The 18,959-nt window shown below is 36.7% G+C and overlaps 1 protein-coding gene across 1 annotated transcript in view; it reads left to right on the top strand.

Moving 5' to 3' along the window:
• The window catches only part of LOC137619609 (importin-4-like), a 51,992-nt gene extending 35,260 nt beyond the window's left edge, over positions 1-16,732 (top strand). Inside the window, exons 13-20 of the mRNA XM_068349791.1 lie at positions 942-1,150; positions 1,254-1,405; positions 3,091-3,284; positions 6,074-6,250; positions 6,516-6,705; positions 7,026-7,177; positions 7,751-7,925; positions 14,595-16,732. Coding sequence (XP_068205892.1) covers positions 942-1,150; positions 1,254-1,405; positions 3,091-3,284; positions 6,074-6,250; positions 6,516-6,705; positions 7,026-7,177; positions 7,751-7,925; positions 14,595-14,758 — 1,413 coding nt within the window. The 3' untranslated portion in view covers positions 14,759-16,732. The remainder of the gene's footprint in view (positions 1-941; positions 1,151-1,253; positions 1,406-3,090; positions 3,285-6,073; positions 6,251-6,515; positions 6,706-7,025; positions 7,178-7,750; positions 7,926-14,594) is intronic.
• Positions 16,733-18,959: the final 2,227 nt, after the last annotated feature.

Here is an 18,959-nt window from a genome sequence, read left to right as displayed (position 1 = left end):
TGAGGAGGAGGATATTTCCACTAGCTATTAACGAGCTTTAGGCTTTTTTAGTAATGATCTTTAGAAGCTCATTGTCTTCAGCTTCATTTGTTAATTCTAAGGCCAGTGAATTTTCGGGCAAAGAAAGAGCAGTCATATTTAGGACTTGATATTGAAAACCCCCAGTTTTTAGAGAAATTTTTAAGAATCTAGTTATAATATTACAAAATATAAAAGGATTGCATTTTGAACCTTTGTGAGTTCTTTGTTAAGGATATTGCTACTGTGACACTTTTCTGTTGGTGTTAGTATCGACTTAACACATTAACTACAGGTTTTGGTGAAAATAAGATATTATCTCTCTTACCTACATTCTAAGCTAAGAATGACTTTTAAGACAGGGTATGCCTTAATTCTTTCATATTCCTGCATTTAATGTGAGAAGTTAGTATTAGATGTTTTTATCTATTGCAAGTTAAGGATAAGTTTGGAGACTTTAATGGTAATTTTTCTAATATGTTTTGTGGCGTTAAGATTGATGTCATGTCGTTTCTTGTTAAAAGTTTGCTCATGGAGGCTCGCAAGGATGAAAAAGGTGCTTACTTTATACGACTACAGTTAAGTCCAATATCATTCAAAAAGCTCTTTTGTGTGCCTGAGATTTTATATATCTTATAACAACGTAACACGTAAGGGTACAGCCTGTTTATTTGCTAAAGAAATTCAACGAAAGTTAGCCTTCAGACAATGGATAATCAATCTTGCTTGGTATAGTACCAAGGAAGTCAGTAAATACTAGCTCATTTATGATTAGCTGTTCAATAATTAGATTAAGTTTTTATTTTTTTAAGTACTTGAATACCATAAGCTTGGGTCTTGTATTTAATTACACTGATGTAATTTACAAAGCAAGATCCTTCTTGAAATGACAGAATCCTAAGAACCATATTGTTCTCTTACAGACACACTTCAAAGGCGATGAAGCTGGATTGCCAACAACGTTAGAGGGACTAAGTGATTCAGAAGGTGAACAGGAGGAAGGAGAGATTGATCTCGTAGGAAATGAAGACAACGATGATGATGATGTTGCTGGGTACACAGTAGAAAATTCTTTCCTTGAAGAAAAAGAGGATACCTGTGTTGCTTTACGAGAACTTAGTCTTCATTGTTGGTATGATAATTTCTCTCTCTGTTTTAGTTGATATTGAGTTTATTATGTTTGGAAGTATTCAGTTTTTCATTTGAATTGTTTGTGATAAACTTTTCTCTCCTAGTGATGCCTTCTTGCCGTATATGGATAAGAGTGTTGAAGAAGTCTACAAGATGTTGAACTATCCAAGTGAAGATGTCAGGCAATCAGCAGTTGGGGCAATGGCGCAATTTATAATAAGCCTTGCAAAAAGTTCTTCTCCAGAAGCAAGTCAAGGTAAGGTTGAATTTAACTCATTACTTTTTTCCTTTGCAAAGATGTCAATGGAAAGCAGAGAGAGAGATACAAGCAGTGGTATCTAATACACAACAGAGAATATATTTATCCTATGTTATACACAGACACTGGTCTAGCTCCCTTTACAAATACAATTTTGATAAAGGTAGAGCAACATCCATCTTGGAAGGACATATATTATGCTTATCCATTCTTCCCCAGTAAAGGCTTTGCAATGCTATAATGTTGAATGTACCAAGAATTTGTTCGTTCATCACAGAATTGAATACCATAATTTTTCTTTAATTTTATCCTTGTAAGATTTTTTAATACTTCTAAAAGTGTGTAGGAGAAGTAATTTACTGCCTTTCACTCTTTGCAACTTACAACACATGATTGTAATGAATTCATATAAAAGAAAGTGAATATTTTAAACTATTAACTTAAAAAATAACATAATCTTAAGACCGGTTGCCATAAAATAATCATTTCTCTGTGCAATTATTTCTCATTCTGTTCTTTCGATTATTTAATTACCTCGGAAATGTGTTCATATTTATCGCAAATTCTTGCATCCCTGACCTGTAATTAGGTGGTCCTTTATGGAATTCAATATTTATAGAGTTGCCCTAATTGCCTTGATCTATATTCTTATTTTGCAAATACAATGAATTATATTTTTTTTTCTGAATTTAGATACTGAAATACAACTGTTAAGATGATGCATTACTGTATTTTTTAATTCCCTTAATAATTAGTGTCTTGCTAAGTATTAAAATGAAATTCAGTAGGGTTGTGATGGCCGATATGGTAAGGTCCCGGACTGGTGAATGCCAGACTGGGGTTGGAGTCCGGTTCAGACTTGTTAGTTTCTTTGGTCGCTGCAATCTCGCCATCTTTGTGAGCTAAGGCTAAGGGTTTGGGGGAGCCTATAGGTCCATCTGTTGAATCATCAGCACTCATTGCCTGGACCTCCTTGGTCCTAGCTTGGGTGGAGAGGTGGCTTTGGTGCTGATCATAAGTATATATGGTCAGTTTCTAGAGCATTGTCCTATTCAATAGGGCAGTGTTACTGTCCCTTGCCCCTGGCATTCATGAGGGGCATTTAAACCATCAAACTTTAATTGGTTGGCCAAAGAACTGACTTCTTGTGTAGATGGAACCACTAATTTGAAAGGGGGGGGTGCTTTCTTTGGCTAGATTCAAGCTTAACCTAAACTACCAGTTTATTACTCTATTCAAGCTTAACACAAACTACTAGTTTATTACTCTCTCCTATCGAATTTATTAAACAGTGTATTTGTAGTTGCTCCAATTACTGCATTAAAATTTTAAGAAACTAATGTATTAGATACTGCAAGATTCGTTGAGCTTGTCATTAGACTGGTTGATAAATCAGAGGGAAACTTTTGGGTAGAAAATAAGTTAGCTAGTGTTGTTATATCCCCATACATCTTTTCTGGAGTATGTGTAATTTTGGTAAATTGATTGAGGAACATTATACTGACTTGCAAAGTTTTAACAGAAGTTAAAGGATTGAGAATAGATTGAGTTGTCTACTGTTGTTTCTTCTAATTACAGGCTTAAGGATAATAGAAACCATGTACTGTATTGAGCAAATACAAATTTATCTGCTGTCATATTTTATTCTATTTTTATTTTATTTTTTTTTAATTTTTTTTTAGGATTCCAAAAATGGGTTCAAGTGCTTATACCCAAATTGTCCGAGCTAATCCGCACGGATGAGGAGCGCTCTGTTGTCATGGCTTGTTTAGAAGCTTATGCAGAAGTGCTAAAAGAAGGAGGTGCTCCAGTTTTAGCACCACAGGGACATCTTGAGGCTATAATGAATTGCGTCAGTGATGTTATGTTGAAGAAGGTAAGCCAATTTTTCTTTTATAAACACCCAGCTGATTTTCTTATTTATAAAATCAATATAAAGTTCTATATAATTAGCAAATTTTGTTGATTTACACGCTGGGTCAATGTTACGCATCCTTGTTCATAAGAGTTCCACCAAGTGCCCTGTATGCCTTATAAAACTGCAAATTCCAAAACTTTTCTTCTTGTCAAAAGGCATCAAAAATTGAATTTGAGGAATTTCATAGTGATTAAATCTGTAGGTATGTCTATAGAAAGTAACATAGATAATGAAATAAGTAAGGCATAAGTGGAAGATAAGGACAAGAGAAAACTAGGAAAGCAGAAGCACTCTGAAAAATTTGTGCTTAGAAACGACCTGTCAATTTAGAGAAGTTCTGAGTATATTTTTTTCAATATTTAGTTCTCCACTTTTAAGTCCTTTTTGTAATAATTAAAATTCTATTTGTTTGTTAAAAGTGATTGTTGTTCTTTGCTTAGTGAGTCTGAATTGTATCTTTTAAGTAACCTATGATACATACATACATATATCAAAGGCACCCCCCCCAATTTTGGGGGGCAGCCGACAACAACAAGAAACAAAACAAAAAGGGGACCTCCACTCTCTACGTTCCTCCAGCCTAACCAGGGACTCAGCCAAGTTCAGCTGGTACTGCTAGGGTGCCACAGCCCAACCTCCCACATTTCCACCACAGATGAAGCTTCATACTGCTGAGTCCCCTACTGCTGCTACCTCCGCGGTCATCTAAGGCACCGGAGGAAGCAGCAGGGCCTACCGGAACTGCGTCACAATCGCTCGCCATTCATTCCTATTTCTAGCACGCTCTCTTGCCTCTCTCACATCTATCCTCCTATCCCCCAGAGCTTTCTTCACACCATCCATCCACCCAAACCTTGGCCTTCCTCTTGTACTTCTCCCATCAACTCTTGCATTCATCACCTTCTTTAGCAGACAGCCATTTTCCATTCTCTCAACATGGCCAAACCACCTCAACACATTCATATCCACTCTAGCCGCTAACTCATTTCTTACACCCGTTCTCACCCTCACCACTTCGTTCCTAACCCTATCTACTCGAGATACACCAGCCATACTCCTCAGACACTTCATCTCAAACACATTCAATTTCTGTCTCTCCATCACTTTCATTCCCCACAACTCCGATCCATACATCACAGTTGGTACAATCACTTTCTCATATAGAACTCTCTTTACATTCATGCCCAATCCTCTATTTTTTACTACTCCCTTAACTGCCCCCAACACTTTGCAACCTTCATTCACTCTCTGACGTACATCTGCTTCCACTCCTCCATTTGCTGCAACAACAGACCCCAAGTACTTAAACTGATCCACCTCCTCAAGTAACTCTCCATTCAACATGACATTCAACCTTGCACCACCTTCCCTTCTCGTACATCTCATAACCTTACTCTTACCCACATTAACTCTCAACTTCCTTCTCTCACACACCCTTCCAAATTCTGTCACTAGTCGGTCAAGCTTCTCTTCTGTGTCTGCTACCAGTACAGTATCATCCGCAAACAACAACTGATTTACCTCCCATTCATGATCATTCTCGCCTACCAGTTTTAATCCTCGTCCAAGCACTCTAGCATTCACCTCTCTCACCACTCCATCAACATACAAGTTAAACAACCACCGCGACATCACACATCCCTGTCTCAGCCCCACTCTCACCGGAAACCAATCGCTCACCTCATTTCCTATTCTAACACATGCTTTACTACCTGTGTAGAAACTTTTCACTGCTTGCAACAACCTTCCACCAACTCCATATAACCTCATCACATTCCACATTGCTTCCCTATCAACTCTATCATATGCTTTCTCCAGATCCATAAACGCAACATACACCTCCTTACCTTTTGCTAAATATTTCTCGCATATCTGCCTAACTGTAAAAATCTGATTCATACAACCCCTACCTCTTCTAAAACCACCCTGTACTTCCAAGATTGCATTCTCTGTTTTATCCTTAATCCTATTAATCAGTATTCTACCATACACTTTTCCAACTACACTCAACAAACTAATACCTCTTGAATTACAACACTCATGCACATCTCCCTTACCCTTATATAGTGGTACAATACATGCACAAACCCAATCTACTGGTACCATTGACAACACAAAACACACATTAAACAATCTCACCAACCATTCAAGTACAGTCACACCCCCTTCCTTCAACATCTCAGCTTTCACACCATCCATACCCGATGCTTTTCCTACTCTCGTTTCATCTAGTGCTCTCCTCACTTCCTCTATTGTAATCTCTCTCTCATTCTCATCTCCCATCACTGGCACCTCAACACCTGGAACCGCAATTATATCTGCCTCCCTATCATCCTCAACATTCAGCAAACTTTCAAAATATTCCGCCCACCTTTTCCTTGCCTCCTCTCCTTTTAACAACCTTCCATTTCCATCTTTCACTGTCTCTTCAATTCTTGCGCCGGCCTTCCTTACTCTCTTCACTTCTTTCCAAAACTTCTTATTCTCTTCATATGACTGACCCAGTCCCTGACCCCACCTCAGGTCAGCTGCCCTCTTTGCCTATGATGGCCCTAAATAATTTGATAAGGCTTTGGAACCAAGTGTATTAAGAAAGTAGGTTATAGTTATTTGTGGTAATAATGACCAATTCCCCCTTTTTTTTTTCCACTTTGTTTAAAGTTTGGTGAATTGGTATACAGTCTAGCCTATATTATAATAGGAAGAGTTGTTTTAGAAAATATTAAGTTTTGGTTTTGGTTTTACAGACTATGTGTCAGGATATGGCAGATGAAGCAAGTAGTGAGGATGAAGGCGAAGCTGAACATGACGAGATGCTTATTGAATATGCAGGGGAAGTGGTTCCAAGTCTCGGTAAAGCAATGAGTCAGGCAGAATTTGCGACACAGTTCAGCCAGCTACTGCCTTTATTTGCAAATAAAACGGTAAGTTTAAGTGATTAAGATAATTGATACTGTACCCAAATGTTTAATTTAATTTTGGAATTAATATTACTGTACTGTAATACATGTTTGTGTTACTGAATGCAGCAAGGAACTTTTTTTCTTATTTATCAACATTATATTTTATTGGCTTTTAAAGTTTAATTTTAAACATGTTAACTGTACATTTGTTTATAAGAAAATGAAAAATTTACTTGACATTTTTCTTCATTCACAAAGTGATTCTAGTTATGAAGTATCCTTCCAGAAAAAAGGTTGCAGTGTTGCTGAAAGGTCCTTTAGTTTGGGAACCTTAGCAGAGTCTGTAGAAGCCCTTGGCTCTGCTAGTGGACAGTTCGTGCCACAGCTCCTCCCACTTTTCCAGAGTGGTGCACGAGATGAGGACGATGAAGTTCGATCGAATTCTATTTATGGTTTAGGTGTTCTTGGCCAACATGGTGAGTAATTTTCACTTGATTATTCTTCCCACAGTCTTGTAGACTGTTCTGTTGGAAATATTATTTGTTCTTTACGGTATGGTTTTTCTCATTAGAAGTAGGTGTCTCCCTTTTTTAAACATTATCAAGTTTTCCCCTAATAATTGAAAATAATTATTTGAGATTCTAGAAATTTAACATGCCCTGTATAAACTACAATATGACAGTCCTATTTGTTGATATGCATTTACTAGAATATTATTGTTTGTCATCCTCTTAGCAACTTTAATCTGATGCAATTTTCTAGCAATAGCAGATTTTTATATTCATTACTTCCGCAGGTGGTGAGGCTATTTTAGGGCATTATCCCAATATCTTAACAGCATTATCTGAGGCCCTTAGCAAAGAATCCTTCCCACGAGCTGTTGACAACATTTGTGGTGCAGTGGCAAGACTGATTGCTACTAGTCCAAACAATGTACCAATGGAACAGGCAAGTTCTTTGTAATGTTTGTCATGAGACATGATTTTATCAATTCTATAGGGGTTTTCTGTATCAAGTTTGGAATCAATTTTACCAAGAGTTAGTGCTTAGAAGTTAAATCTTTTAGTTTGGGTGTAAGCATAAAGTTAGTGAAGCCTTAAAAAACCAGTCTTGAGCGATTAATTGGGTTTTGAAATGCAGTAACAGAGAAAACAATAAAGGCACTTTATGGGCTTTGAAGGCAAATTGCTTTAAATCCATTTTGTTTGGTTTTTAATGCTTTACCAACAAATGAACTCTTGAGGCTTCTAGATTTGACAGTGAATTGGCTTTTGTCTGATCATGAATACATGAATGACTACCAAGATGAATATTCTAGTTTCCTGGCACTTTTTTTATACTACATAATTCATTTATTACAGTTTAGGAAATTTTATTGCCGAGTTTATGTATTTTCTTGGTTATTTAATAACACTTCTTGAATTAAGTTATCTGGTGGATACACTTGAGTACTTAAAAGAGTATTATTTTGTGAAGGTTTGGATGCAGACATTGGCTAATCTAAAGTTATTAACTTTGCAGGTATTTCCTGTTGTATTCGGTTGTTTGCCATTAAGAGAAGACTTCGAAGAAAACTCTACCGTTTTTAAATGCTTCTTGGTACTGTATAGACAGCAGCATCCAATGTTGGCCCAGAATCTACCAGCAGTATTAAGTCTTGCTGCTCATGTGTACAACACGAAGCAGTCTGATGAACGTAAGTATTTGAAGGTTCATACAATAATAAGACAGTGGGTTGATGTGCGATATAATAAGCTATTTATTTGAGAAGTTCCAATTAAGTAATTTGAAGATTAAAGTTGATTCTTGTAGATGTACAGTACTATACTAAGTTTAAAAGAAGATTGTGAAATAATTGAAGCATTGCAATAACAAGATGTTAAAGGTTATCTCAAAGAATACAGAAAAAATAGGAACACCATTTATTGATTGGGTTAAACTTGTTTTCATTCTACACGAGCAAACATTCCTATGAATTAAGCCTGAAAAAACACTGGAGAATGACTTATCATTTGTGTTATATTTAGCATCGTCTCCTAATCCTATTGGCACAGAGGGCCTCGTATATATTTCAGTGTACCTTACCTGAAATTCATATGCTCATAGATCTAAATGTTTTCTTTTTTGTTATTATTTTACCTCCCATTAGGTATAGGCTCATAAAGTCTGGCTGTTATCACTGCATCATGTATTATGCCGTTTTTGTAGAGACCAACATTGATTGCAGTTAGGAAAAAGACAACTTCCTCTTGAAGAAATTATGGCTCTTTGTTTCTTGTACACTGTTGCAGATGCTACTGTACTCTACTTGTTGCAAACTTGGAGGAGAAGCTGTGTCAATTAGTGACAGAGTTTGGAAGGGTATGTGAGAGTAGGAAGTTGTATGTAAATGTGGATAAGATTAAGGTTATGAGGTGCACAAGAAGTGAGGGTGCTTCTAAATAGAATGTCATGTTGATTGGAGAGTTTCTCGTGGAAGTAGATCAATTTGAGTACAGTACTTGGATTCTGTTGTTGCTGTAAAGGGTGGATGAAGTACTATGAGTGAGAATAGGTAAGGAATGAATTAGCAGCTAGAGTGGTTATGAATGTGTGGAGGTAGTTTGACCATGTTTAGAGGATGGAAAGGTGATGAATGCTAGAGGAAAGCCAAGGTTTGCGTGGATGGATTGAGGGAAGACGGCCCTATGTGACAGGAGGTTGGATGTGAAAGAGGCAAAACCTCATGCAACGAATAGAAATGAATGCCTAGTGATTGTGACGCAGTTTCGTTAAACCCTACTGCTACTTCGGGGTCACCTTATGGTGACCACTTCACTTCAATGTAGCGGGGTGAGCGTTAAAAGCTTCATTTATGGTGGAAGAATGGGGGAGGGTGGGCTATGGCACCCTAACAACACCAACCAAACTGTACCGAGTCCCTTGTCAGGCAAGGAGGAACAAGGAGTAAAATACCCCTCTTGTTCTCATTTAATGTCAGCTACTCCCCAAACTTGGGAGAAGGCCCATGGTAGATAGATAGTTTTTGGAGGAGTATTGTATTAAAGGGATTGTCCGCCATTAAAGCCAAAATCATTAAATATTTGAATTCTATAATTTCAACATGTTATTTGTATAATTACTCTGGTCATTCTGCAGTAATATTATTTGAATTGGACAGATTATTTTTACGAATTTAAAAAAAAAAAATTCTCAAAAAATACTGCGTTGAATTAAATCATAATTTCTATGAATGTCGATCTGAGTGTGGAAATATTGCTCAGAGGAAATTTTTTTTCTTCTCAAATTTGAAAATTTTAAAAAATTTCTGATAACCTTACAATTTAAATTTCTATGACCAAATTATTTAGTATTTAGTTCTCTTTCCAACTGTTTTTGGATTTAAAATATCTTTGTAAATAATGGAGAAAAGTAGTTTTGAATGTCAATAACTTTGAAGCAGAGATATCGGCCCCTGAAGTTTTTCAACAAGAGTACAAAAAAACTTATCACAATATAACTGTTAATTACATTTTCATTGTCAATGATAATTAGAAACTATTCTCAATTACTTTAAAAATAACTAAACTTACTATATAGCTTTCTCTGCTAATTACTGCAAACATGGCCCAAGTCATCCCCCCCCCACATCCCAAGCAAGTACTACTCACTCAAGGTGAGGGTATCAGGAGGTGCCACCTCTCGCTTTGCTGCTTAGTACAATCTTGCAAAGGCTATTTTTTCCATATACTGTACTGTACTTAGGATTCTTCTTTTGCTTTTAGGCATAAGGATACCACTGCAGCTCACTAGCACTATGAATACCAAGAAACAAGTGACCATACCAAGAGCGAAAGGCTCAACAATTTTCACTAGTGATTTTTGGTATTCACTGAGACAATGAGAGAAAGTGTTGAGCTGCCAAACATATTTATAGTGATATTTTTCTCTATTCGAAAAGAATAGCATACTTATCGTAGGTTACAGTGAGTTCGAAAACATGGTGTCGCGTTACTATGATGACCCGTGTAGTGCCATTTACCTCTAGCACAAAAAATGCAATAACTCTGTTAGTTATGGCGGAATTAGTACGATACTTTCATATGAGACTTCAGTTGAGGTGCAGATTCACAATTTTTGATATTCCAAAGCATATCCATGAAGATTAACGCAGGACGATCCCCTTAACATTACCAACTTCCGCCTCCCTAACAAAGTACAGTATCGCTATTGAACCTCTACCAGAGCAGAGCACATGTTCTTTTGGGGAACATACACCAAGGTTGTTAATAGAATTTTTGTTGTTGTTTTCCATACTTGTTATTCTTGACTTGGCTGTTCATCTCCCTTTATCATATGGAAAAGCTTTGTAATGTTTGAGGTATTTTTTTACATGGTCAGGCAATTATGAGTAAAGTTCATAACATGGTTGATCCTCCCTACAAAGGAAAATATTTTTTATTGGAGACCAAACTATTTTAAACATGACTATTGCTAAGGAAATTACACATTTCATTGGGTGCGTTTAATACTATTAGGGCCATAGAAATTACATATTTTGTGTTGTACAAAGCAATAATGATTATTAACTGGATATACAAAGCAGCATAGAAGTATTTCTTCAACTGAAAAACTATGCATATTAACATGACTAAAATCCCAAAGATTTTGTTAAACTCATTTATATAGTGGTTTCATATTGAAGGGTACACTTTATACAGTACTAAAGGCTCTTACCAGAATTCTGTTCAAGACTTTATAGCACAATACAGTATAAATAATTGGCAGAAGCATCGTTTCTGTTGGTAACTGTATGATCAGCAATTTTACTTTTTTTATTACATCTGTATATTGCCGCGGGGGCAATATAAAAAATTAGAATAGCGCCAACGTTATCCCTGCGTGTCGTAAGAGGCGACTAAAAGGGACGGGACGAGGGGGCTGGGAACCCCCTCTCCTGTATCTACATCCTGTGAGACATCAACAAATAGATGGAGCTGGGGGGAGAGTGACTGCTCCCCACACTCTAGTTTTGGGGTGTTTGAATGTGTGTGGATGTAGTACGATAGAGAGTAAAAAATGTGAAATTGGAAGTGTGTTTAAGAATAGAAGGATGGATGTATTGGCCTTGTGTGAGACGAAGATAAAAGGAAAGGGTGAAGTGATGTTTGGTGAAATGTCTGGGATTGAAAGGGGAAGAGCGAGAGAGGGTGTGGCTTTATTGCTGAGTGAATGGATGACAGGTAAAGTAGTGGAATGGAAGGAGATATCATCTAGGTTAATGTGGGTAAGGGTTAGGTTGGGTAGGGAATGTTCTAGGTTAATGTGGGTAAGGGTTAGGTTGGGTAGGGAATGTTGGGCGTTTGTCAGTGCGTATGGGCCATGTAGTGAGAAAATTGAAGAAGAGCGGAATAAGTTCTGGAATGAATTAACTAGGTGTGTAGAAGGACTGGGTAGAAGGAATTACTTAGTTGTCATGGGTGACTTAAATGCTAGAGTGGGCGCTGGAGAGGTAGGTGTCATTGGGAAATATGGCGTACCAGGTGAAAATGAGAGTGGTGAGAGACTGGTAGATATGTGTGTTGAGCAAGAGATGGTGATAAGTAATAGCTTTTTCAAAAAGAAAGATAAAAATAAGTATACATGGGTAAGAGTGGCAAATGGAAGAGTAGTAGAAAGGGCATTAATGGGTTATGTGTTGGTAACTAAAAGAATGTGAGCTAGAGATGGTGATAAGTAATAGCTTTTTCAAAAAGAAAGATAAAAATAAGTATACATGGGTAAGAGTGACAAATGGAAGAGTAGTAGAAAGGGCATTAATGGATTATGTGTTGGTAACTAAAAGAATGTTTGGAAGATTGAAAGACGTGCACGTGTTTAGGGGTATGGCTAACGGTATGTCTGATCATTTTTTGGTGGAAGGAAAATTAGTTGTAGCAAAAGAGTGGGGGGAATAGAGTAGGTGGATGTAAAAGGGAGCTAGTAAGGGTTGAAGAGGTAATAAAACCGTGGGTAAAAAGTAAATATCAGGAAAAGTTGAAAATGACATATGACGAAGTGAAAGTAAGAGAAACTGGCAATTTAGAGGAGGAGTGGAAGTTAGTAAAAGAAAATTTTGTTGGGATTGCAAGTGATGTGTATAGCAGCATGAGGAAGGGCAGTGAATGGTGGAATGAAGAAGTGAAGGTAAAAGTGGAAGAGAGAAAGAGGGCTTTTGAAGAATGGCTGCAGAGTAATAGTATAGAGAAGTATGAAAAATATAGAGAGAAAAATGTGGAAGTAAAGCGCAAGGTACGTGAGGCAAAGAGGGCAGCTGACTTGAGGTGGGGTCAGGGATTGGGTCATTCATATGAAGAAGTTTTGGAAAGAAGTGAAGAGAGTAAGGAAGGCTGGCTCAAGAATTGAAGAGACAGTGAAATATGGAAATGGAAGGTTGTTAAAAGGAGAGGAGGCAAGGAAAAAATGGGCGGAATATTTTGAAAGTTTACTGAATGTTGAGGATAATAGGGAAGCAGATATAATTGTTGTTGCAGGTGTTGAGGTGCCAGTGATGGGAGATGGGAATGAGAGAGAGATTACAATAGATGAAGTGAGGAGAGCACTAGATGAAACGGGAGTAGGAAAAGCATCTGGTATGGATGGTGTGAGAGCTGAGATGTTGAAGGAAGGGAGTGTGACTGTACTTGAGTGGTTGGTGAGATTGTTTAATGTGTGTTTTGTGTTGTCAATGGTACCAGTAGATTGGGTTTGTGCATGTATTTTACCACTATATAAGGGTAAGGGAGATGTGCATGAGTGTTGTAATTGAAGAGGTATTAGTTTAAGCATAGTTGGAAAAGTGTATGGTAGAGTAATGATTAATACGATCAAGGATAAAACAGAGAATGCAATCTTAGAAATACAGGGTGGTTTTAGAAGAGGTAGGGGTTGTATGAGTCAGATTTTTACAGTAAGGCAGATATGCGAGAAATATTAAGCAAAAGGTAAGGAGGTGTATGTTGCGTTTATGGATCTGGAGAGTGTATGATAGAATTGATAGGGAAGCAATGTGGAATGTGATGAGGTTATATGGAGTTGGTGGAAGGTTGTTGCAAGCAGTGAAAAGTTTCTACAAAGGTAGTAAAGAATGTGTTAGGGTAGGGAATGAAGTGAGTGATTGGTTTCCGGTGAGAGTGGGGCTGAGACAGGGATGTGTGATGTCACTGTGGTTGTTCAACTTGTATGTTGATGGAGTGGTGAGAGAGGTGAATGCTCGATTGCTTGGACGAGGATTAAAACTGGTAGACGAGAATGACCATGAATGGGAGGTAAATCAGTTGTTGTTTGTGGATGATACTGTACTGGTTGCAGACACAGAGAAGCTTGGCCGATTAGTGACAGAATTTGGAAGTGTGTGTGTGAGAGAAGGAAGTTGAGAGTTAATGTGGGTAAGAGTAAGGTTATGAGATGTACGAGAAGGGAAGGTGGTGCAAGGTTGAATGTCATGTTGAATGGAGAGTTACATGAGGAGGTGGATCAGTTTAAGTACTTGGGGTCTGTTGTTGCAGCAAATGGTGGAGTGGAAGCAGATGTACGTCAGAGAGTGAATGAAGGTTGCAAAGTGTTGGGGGCAGTTAAGGGAATAGTAAAAAATAAGAGTTCTATATGAGAAAGTGATTGTACCAACTGTGATGTATGGATCGGAGTTGTGGGGAATGAAAGTGATGGAGAGACAGAAATTGAATGTGTTTGAGATGAAGTGTCTAAGGAGTATGGCTGGTGTATCTCGAGTAGATAGGGTTAGGAACGAAGTGGTGAGGGTGAGAATGGGTGTAAGAAATGAGTTAGCAGCTAGAGTGGATATGAATGTGTTGAGGTGGTTTGGCCATGTTGAGAGAATGGAAAATGGCTGTCTGCTAAAGAAGGTGATGAATGCAAGAGTTGATGGGAGAAGTACAAGAGGAAGGCCAAGGTTTGGGTGGATGGATGGAGTGAAGGAAGCTCTGGGTGATAGGAGGATAGATGTGAGAGAGGCAAGAGTGTGTGCTAGAAATAGGAATGAATGGCGAGCGATTGTGACGCAGTTCCGGTAGGCCCTGCTGCTTCCTCCGATGCCTTAGATGACCGCGGAGGTAGCAACAGTAGGGGATTCAGCATTATGAAGCTTCATCTGTGGTGGATAATGTGGGAAGGTGGGCTGTGGCACCCTAGCAGTACCAGCTGAACTCGTTTGAGTCCCTTGTTAGGCTGGAGGAACGTAGAGAGTAGAGGTCCCCTTTTTTGTTTTGTTTAATTTGTTGATGTCGGCTACCCCCCAAAATTGGGGGAAGTGCCTTGGTATATGTATGTATGTGATAATACAGAATAAATGTAGGAGTTGATAGAAAAATGCAATTTAATTTTTCAGAAACTAATAAGCTCATCGAAGAACTTGTGAGTTGTGCAAGTCGTGATTTCCCAGAACAGTTCAATTCCCTCATGCAAAACATAGAACCTGAAGTTGGAGCCCGCCTGCAAGCGGCAGCCACAACTGGATCTGCAGCCACTCCTTCATCCCCTCCTGCTTCCTAGTGTTAGACGTAAACATTGTGTTATGTAGGTATGTGCACTTACTATTGAAATGTGTGAGAGTTTATACTTGCTTATGGTGGATAGTGGGATGAGCATGTTCATGACTTTATGAAGCATTATTATATTTGCAAAGCTTTGGTCTCACTCAAAGCTTAATTATATGAGTATTGCTTCTCTGCTTTGTACTTAGCATCAATCACACAAGTACACAGTTGACTGTTTTGGTTAAGTTAAAAAATTGAACCTTCATAAGGTCAACGCAAGTACTCCAGCTGTAATTGTTATGAATATCTATTATTGCAACAAGCCTTTTGCATTTATTTTCTTGATTTCTCACTTACATTGCACTGGATTTGAAGTGCTCAAGGATTATTGGAGGGGATTGAAAATATATGTGGTTCAGACATAAAAAAGATTAGCAAGTTTGCAAGAATTTAAGGACATTTTAAAATTGTTATGACCTCTTTCAGTGCAATGAGACAGATTTCCTTTTTAGGAACTTTATATAGAATTAAGTTCTTTAATTTCACTTGTTTATTTTTGTTCATTGTTATTTCCTTGTAAAATTCTTCCCAAGATTAATATACATTTGAAATTCAGAAGATATAGGTAGCTTAAGTCTGTGAGAGCCATTTGTAACTGTTCTTTTTGAATTCGTGCATGATACACATATTCTATAGCTTTTGTTTGTTCACCATACTCATACTAGTTAAGTGTAGACTTCCCGTCTTGCTATAGCAGGTCTCTCATGATACAATTGAAACAAATTTCATAATAGCATTAGTATTCATTTTAGATTTTGTGAAATTCTGTAAAATAGATTATGAAATCGGTGCATAAACTAGTACTGACATTAATTAATGACATGCATATATTTTTGTATGTTTATGTCCAGAGGTCTGTATTCTTGAACACGTTTTAAACATTTTGTCAGTTAGGCCAGTTTCTGTGCATTACCTAAGAGATATTGAAGTTTTTGTGGTTAGTCATCTTGCCTGTGCATTGATTTACTAGCCACTTTTGTATATTATCAAGAATTGTTGAAATGCTCTTTAGTGCTTAAGGGAGTGGGCTCATTGAAGATTTGATTTTATTGATATATTTATGTGGATTGATAGAGTATAACATTTATACTCGTAAATTCTCAATGCTAGGTTGGTGCTATTACTGAAAGCTGTTAGCATGGAATGTTTATCTATAGAGTAAATTGTATTTTGAAATTTGTGTATGCAAAAGGTTATACTTTCAAAGCTACAAAGACATGTTTACCTATGCTCCAATTAATCTCCACATAGGTTTTTATGTCTTCTGAATTGCCTTTTTTTTATGCTACTGTTATAAGTCCTGAATTTATATAGAAAATTAATTTAGAAAAAAAAAGAGAAGCTATTTTGTTCACTGTTGCTTCATATGGAAATGAGCAATAATCCTTTAAGGAACTAAGAAAGTCAACATTTGAATCTTTAGAATCTGCTTACAAATTTTTTATTTTTATTTTTGTAACGCAATTGTCAGCTGTTTCAGTACGTGTGACAAGAGTAGCTTTAATTCCTGATAAGGTAGCTACATAAGCTTCATTTTGGGGTCCAAAATTCAAAAATGTGATAAAAGCTTATGATAAATTTAGTAACAATCATAGAAACCCAGTCCTCAAAAAGTCTGGCTACTTATTCACGTATGATTCTAGTCTAAATGTTTTGTGTAGATTGGGAGCTAAAGAATTTAATAGTAGGGTTATTGATATTAAAAATATTTGTAAGCTTAAGTTTAAAAAGATGACTATTTTTATACATTTTAAGTGCCTTAAGTGATGCAATGATGTCAGATAAGTTTCTCATAAAATTAGGCTTCCTGTTCCTTGCAGTTTCATTTTCATATGGATGTGCAAGAGAAGATTTGCGCTATTTATTATAAACCTCTGAATTTTAATGAAAGAACTGTACACCGTTGAGTTTGAATAAAATTGAAGACTTATTTTATTTTTCTTTATCCAGATATCAATAATGTAAGTTCAATAAAGTAATTTAGATATACCATCATGGAAAGGTATGAACCCATTATTACTGTGAAAATACAAAAATGTCACATTTAGAAAATAAATCTAATGCAAAACCTGTCTAGGTAAATTTTTGTATGAGCCAAATGTCTTTATTTCAATTTTTAATGTGAGTTCTTCCCCTCCATTGAAAATTTCAAGCAATAATCATGCAAACAATTTTTTGATACTATACTACATTACCTTTACTTGCTTATTTATTAGTAATGTCTTTGATGTGGTAGCAATTATTGGTTTAGTAATTTCATTTTTTAAACATCTGACTTAACCCGGTAGTTATATATATAGCTTACATCCCTGACGTCAGCTATATACAGTATATAACTACCGGGTAAGTATGTTCAAAAATTTATTTTATATTGAAAATATTTAATGTTGTAATGTGATTACATTTATATAAGTCTTGATAATGGTATAATATCTACTCTCCCATTACTCATGATGTTCAGTGCAATATGTCTGTAGATTTCTAAATTTACAACACTAATGCCATTCCAGTGGCTCTATTTGTTTTAAGTATTTTGATTTTCAGTTTAGTTGCTGTATAAATTAGGTGATAAAGTTTTTGGTGTCTGATTGAGGGTATATAGTTTCCCAATTTCATAATGTTGATTGTAAGGTTTATACCTCAATTCATGTTTTTATTATTCTTACACATTCAATTATGATTAGAATTACTGCTAAAATCACGATGGTGGCTAATCCGAAGGCATGGCTCACCATGTCCATTTTTGAAGAACTGTTTAATGACTTCCTGTTAAGGTTATGTTGATCATTGATAATGTACCTGGACATCGCATGCATCAGGATGACCTGGACCCAAGTGCGAGTGTTGTTGTCTTGCCACCAAACGTAATTAAATCTGTGTTGTTTTCTTGCCAACAATCATGACGTGGACAGATAGTTGATGATACTTCAGCAGAGGATGACATGAATATTTTGGAATTTTTGAAATGACTACAATATTTATTGGACAATATTAATCATCAGCACTTCGTAGACCGAAGACTCGAACAATAATGAATGGTGTATGGAAGAACATTTGCTAATTCATTCACGATTCTAAAGGATTGATGGGCCAGTACTGTAATGTAAAGGACGTATTAGGAAAGTTAGTATCCCTTAGTAAGGAACTCGAAATGGAGTTCGAAGATGATTTTATAAGTTCCTTGTAAGAATTATAAAATGGAAGGCATCGCCTGATCTTGACGTCAAAGAACCAGTCTTCAAAATAAAGTTTTACGACAAAATAACTTGTAACGGCTACATCATCACCAACAACCACATCGTTGTCATCTTCCTTCAACAGTGCATTGTTTACTTCTAACTCTACCTTCTCTCATGTCAAGTAAACAGAAGAGATGCCAACTTCAAGGTAAAGTGACCATTGTTGATGTGATATGATATTACAACTTTATTGCGCTGTATCCTATCTCTTTACTGTACTCGCATTTCATTCAAATGTGTGTGTAATACTGTACTTCTCATTGAAGCTTATTGAATGTATGTATCTGGTTTTTAGAAATGGATAGTAGATTGTAAATAGAGTATTGCCTATTGCCATAACATGGCTCTCGAATTCCCTCTTCCCAGTTTGCTCTTGTAGCACTGGTTATCAATAAAATCTTAATGTGTATTTTGTAATTCTCAGCATTTCTAGAGTTCAAGCAGTACATATCACAAAATTCATACTAACTTGGCGAAGCGGTCACATGATCATTATCTTTTAATGCAATACAGTGTTCACAAACTATGATCCCCATATGTCTTATGTAACCTGTAGCAGCAAGCTCTCTGATAATTGTAAGGTTTCTTCCAGACGAAGTGTTATGGACTTGGTTAATTGTAGATATAGAAGAAGACAGTGTCTCAAATAAGTTAATCATAATATTGCCAGTTCAGCTATTATAAATCTCGTGGCCCCGATTTTGTTAGTGTTGATTCTACTCCTCTTAGTAAGTGCTTCGACTACAATTCTTGATGTGCCTCTTGTCTGCTTCCTCTAATTTTTTTTAGCTTGTCTTCCCCTACCCCCATGAGTTGTTTGTTAGGTCCAGTAAAAATTGTGACTAATGAGATTTTGAAGTTCATTCTTCTGTATCTGATGAAAGCATGTTGGAACACCCTTATTTATTATTTTTTCCC

Source organism: Palaemon carinicauda, chromosome 26 (assembly GCF_036898095.1).
Source record: "Palaemon carinicauda isolate YSFRI2023 chromosome 26, ASM3689809v2, whole genome shotgun sequence".
Classification (NCBI taxonomy): Eukaryota; Metazoa; Arthropoda; class Malacostraca; order Decapoda; family Palaemonidae; genus Palaemon; species Palaemon carinicauda.
The sequence above is the reverse complement of the archived record's forward strand: the minus strand, read 5'-3'. Positions and strand labels throughout refer to the sequence as shown.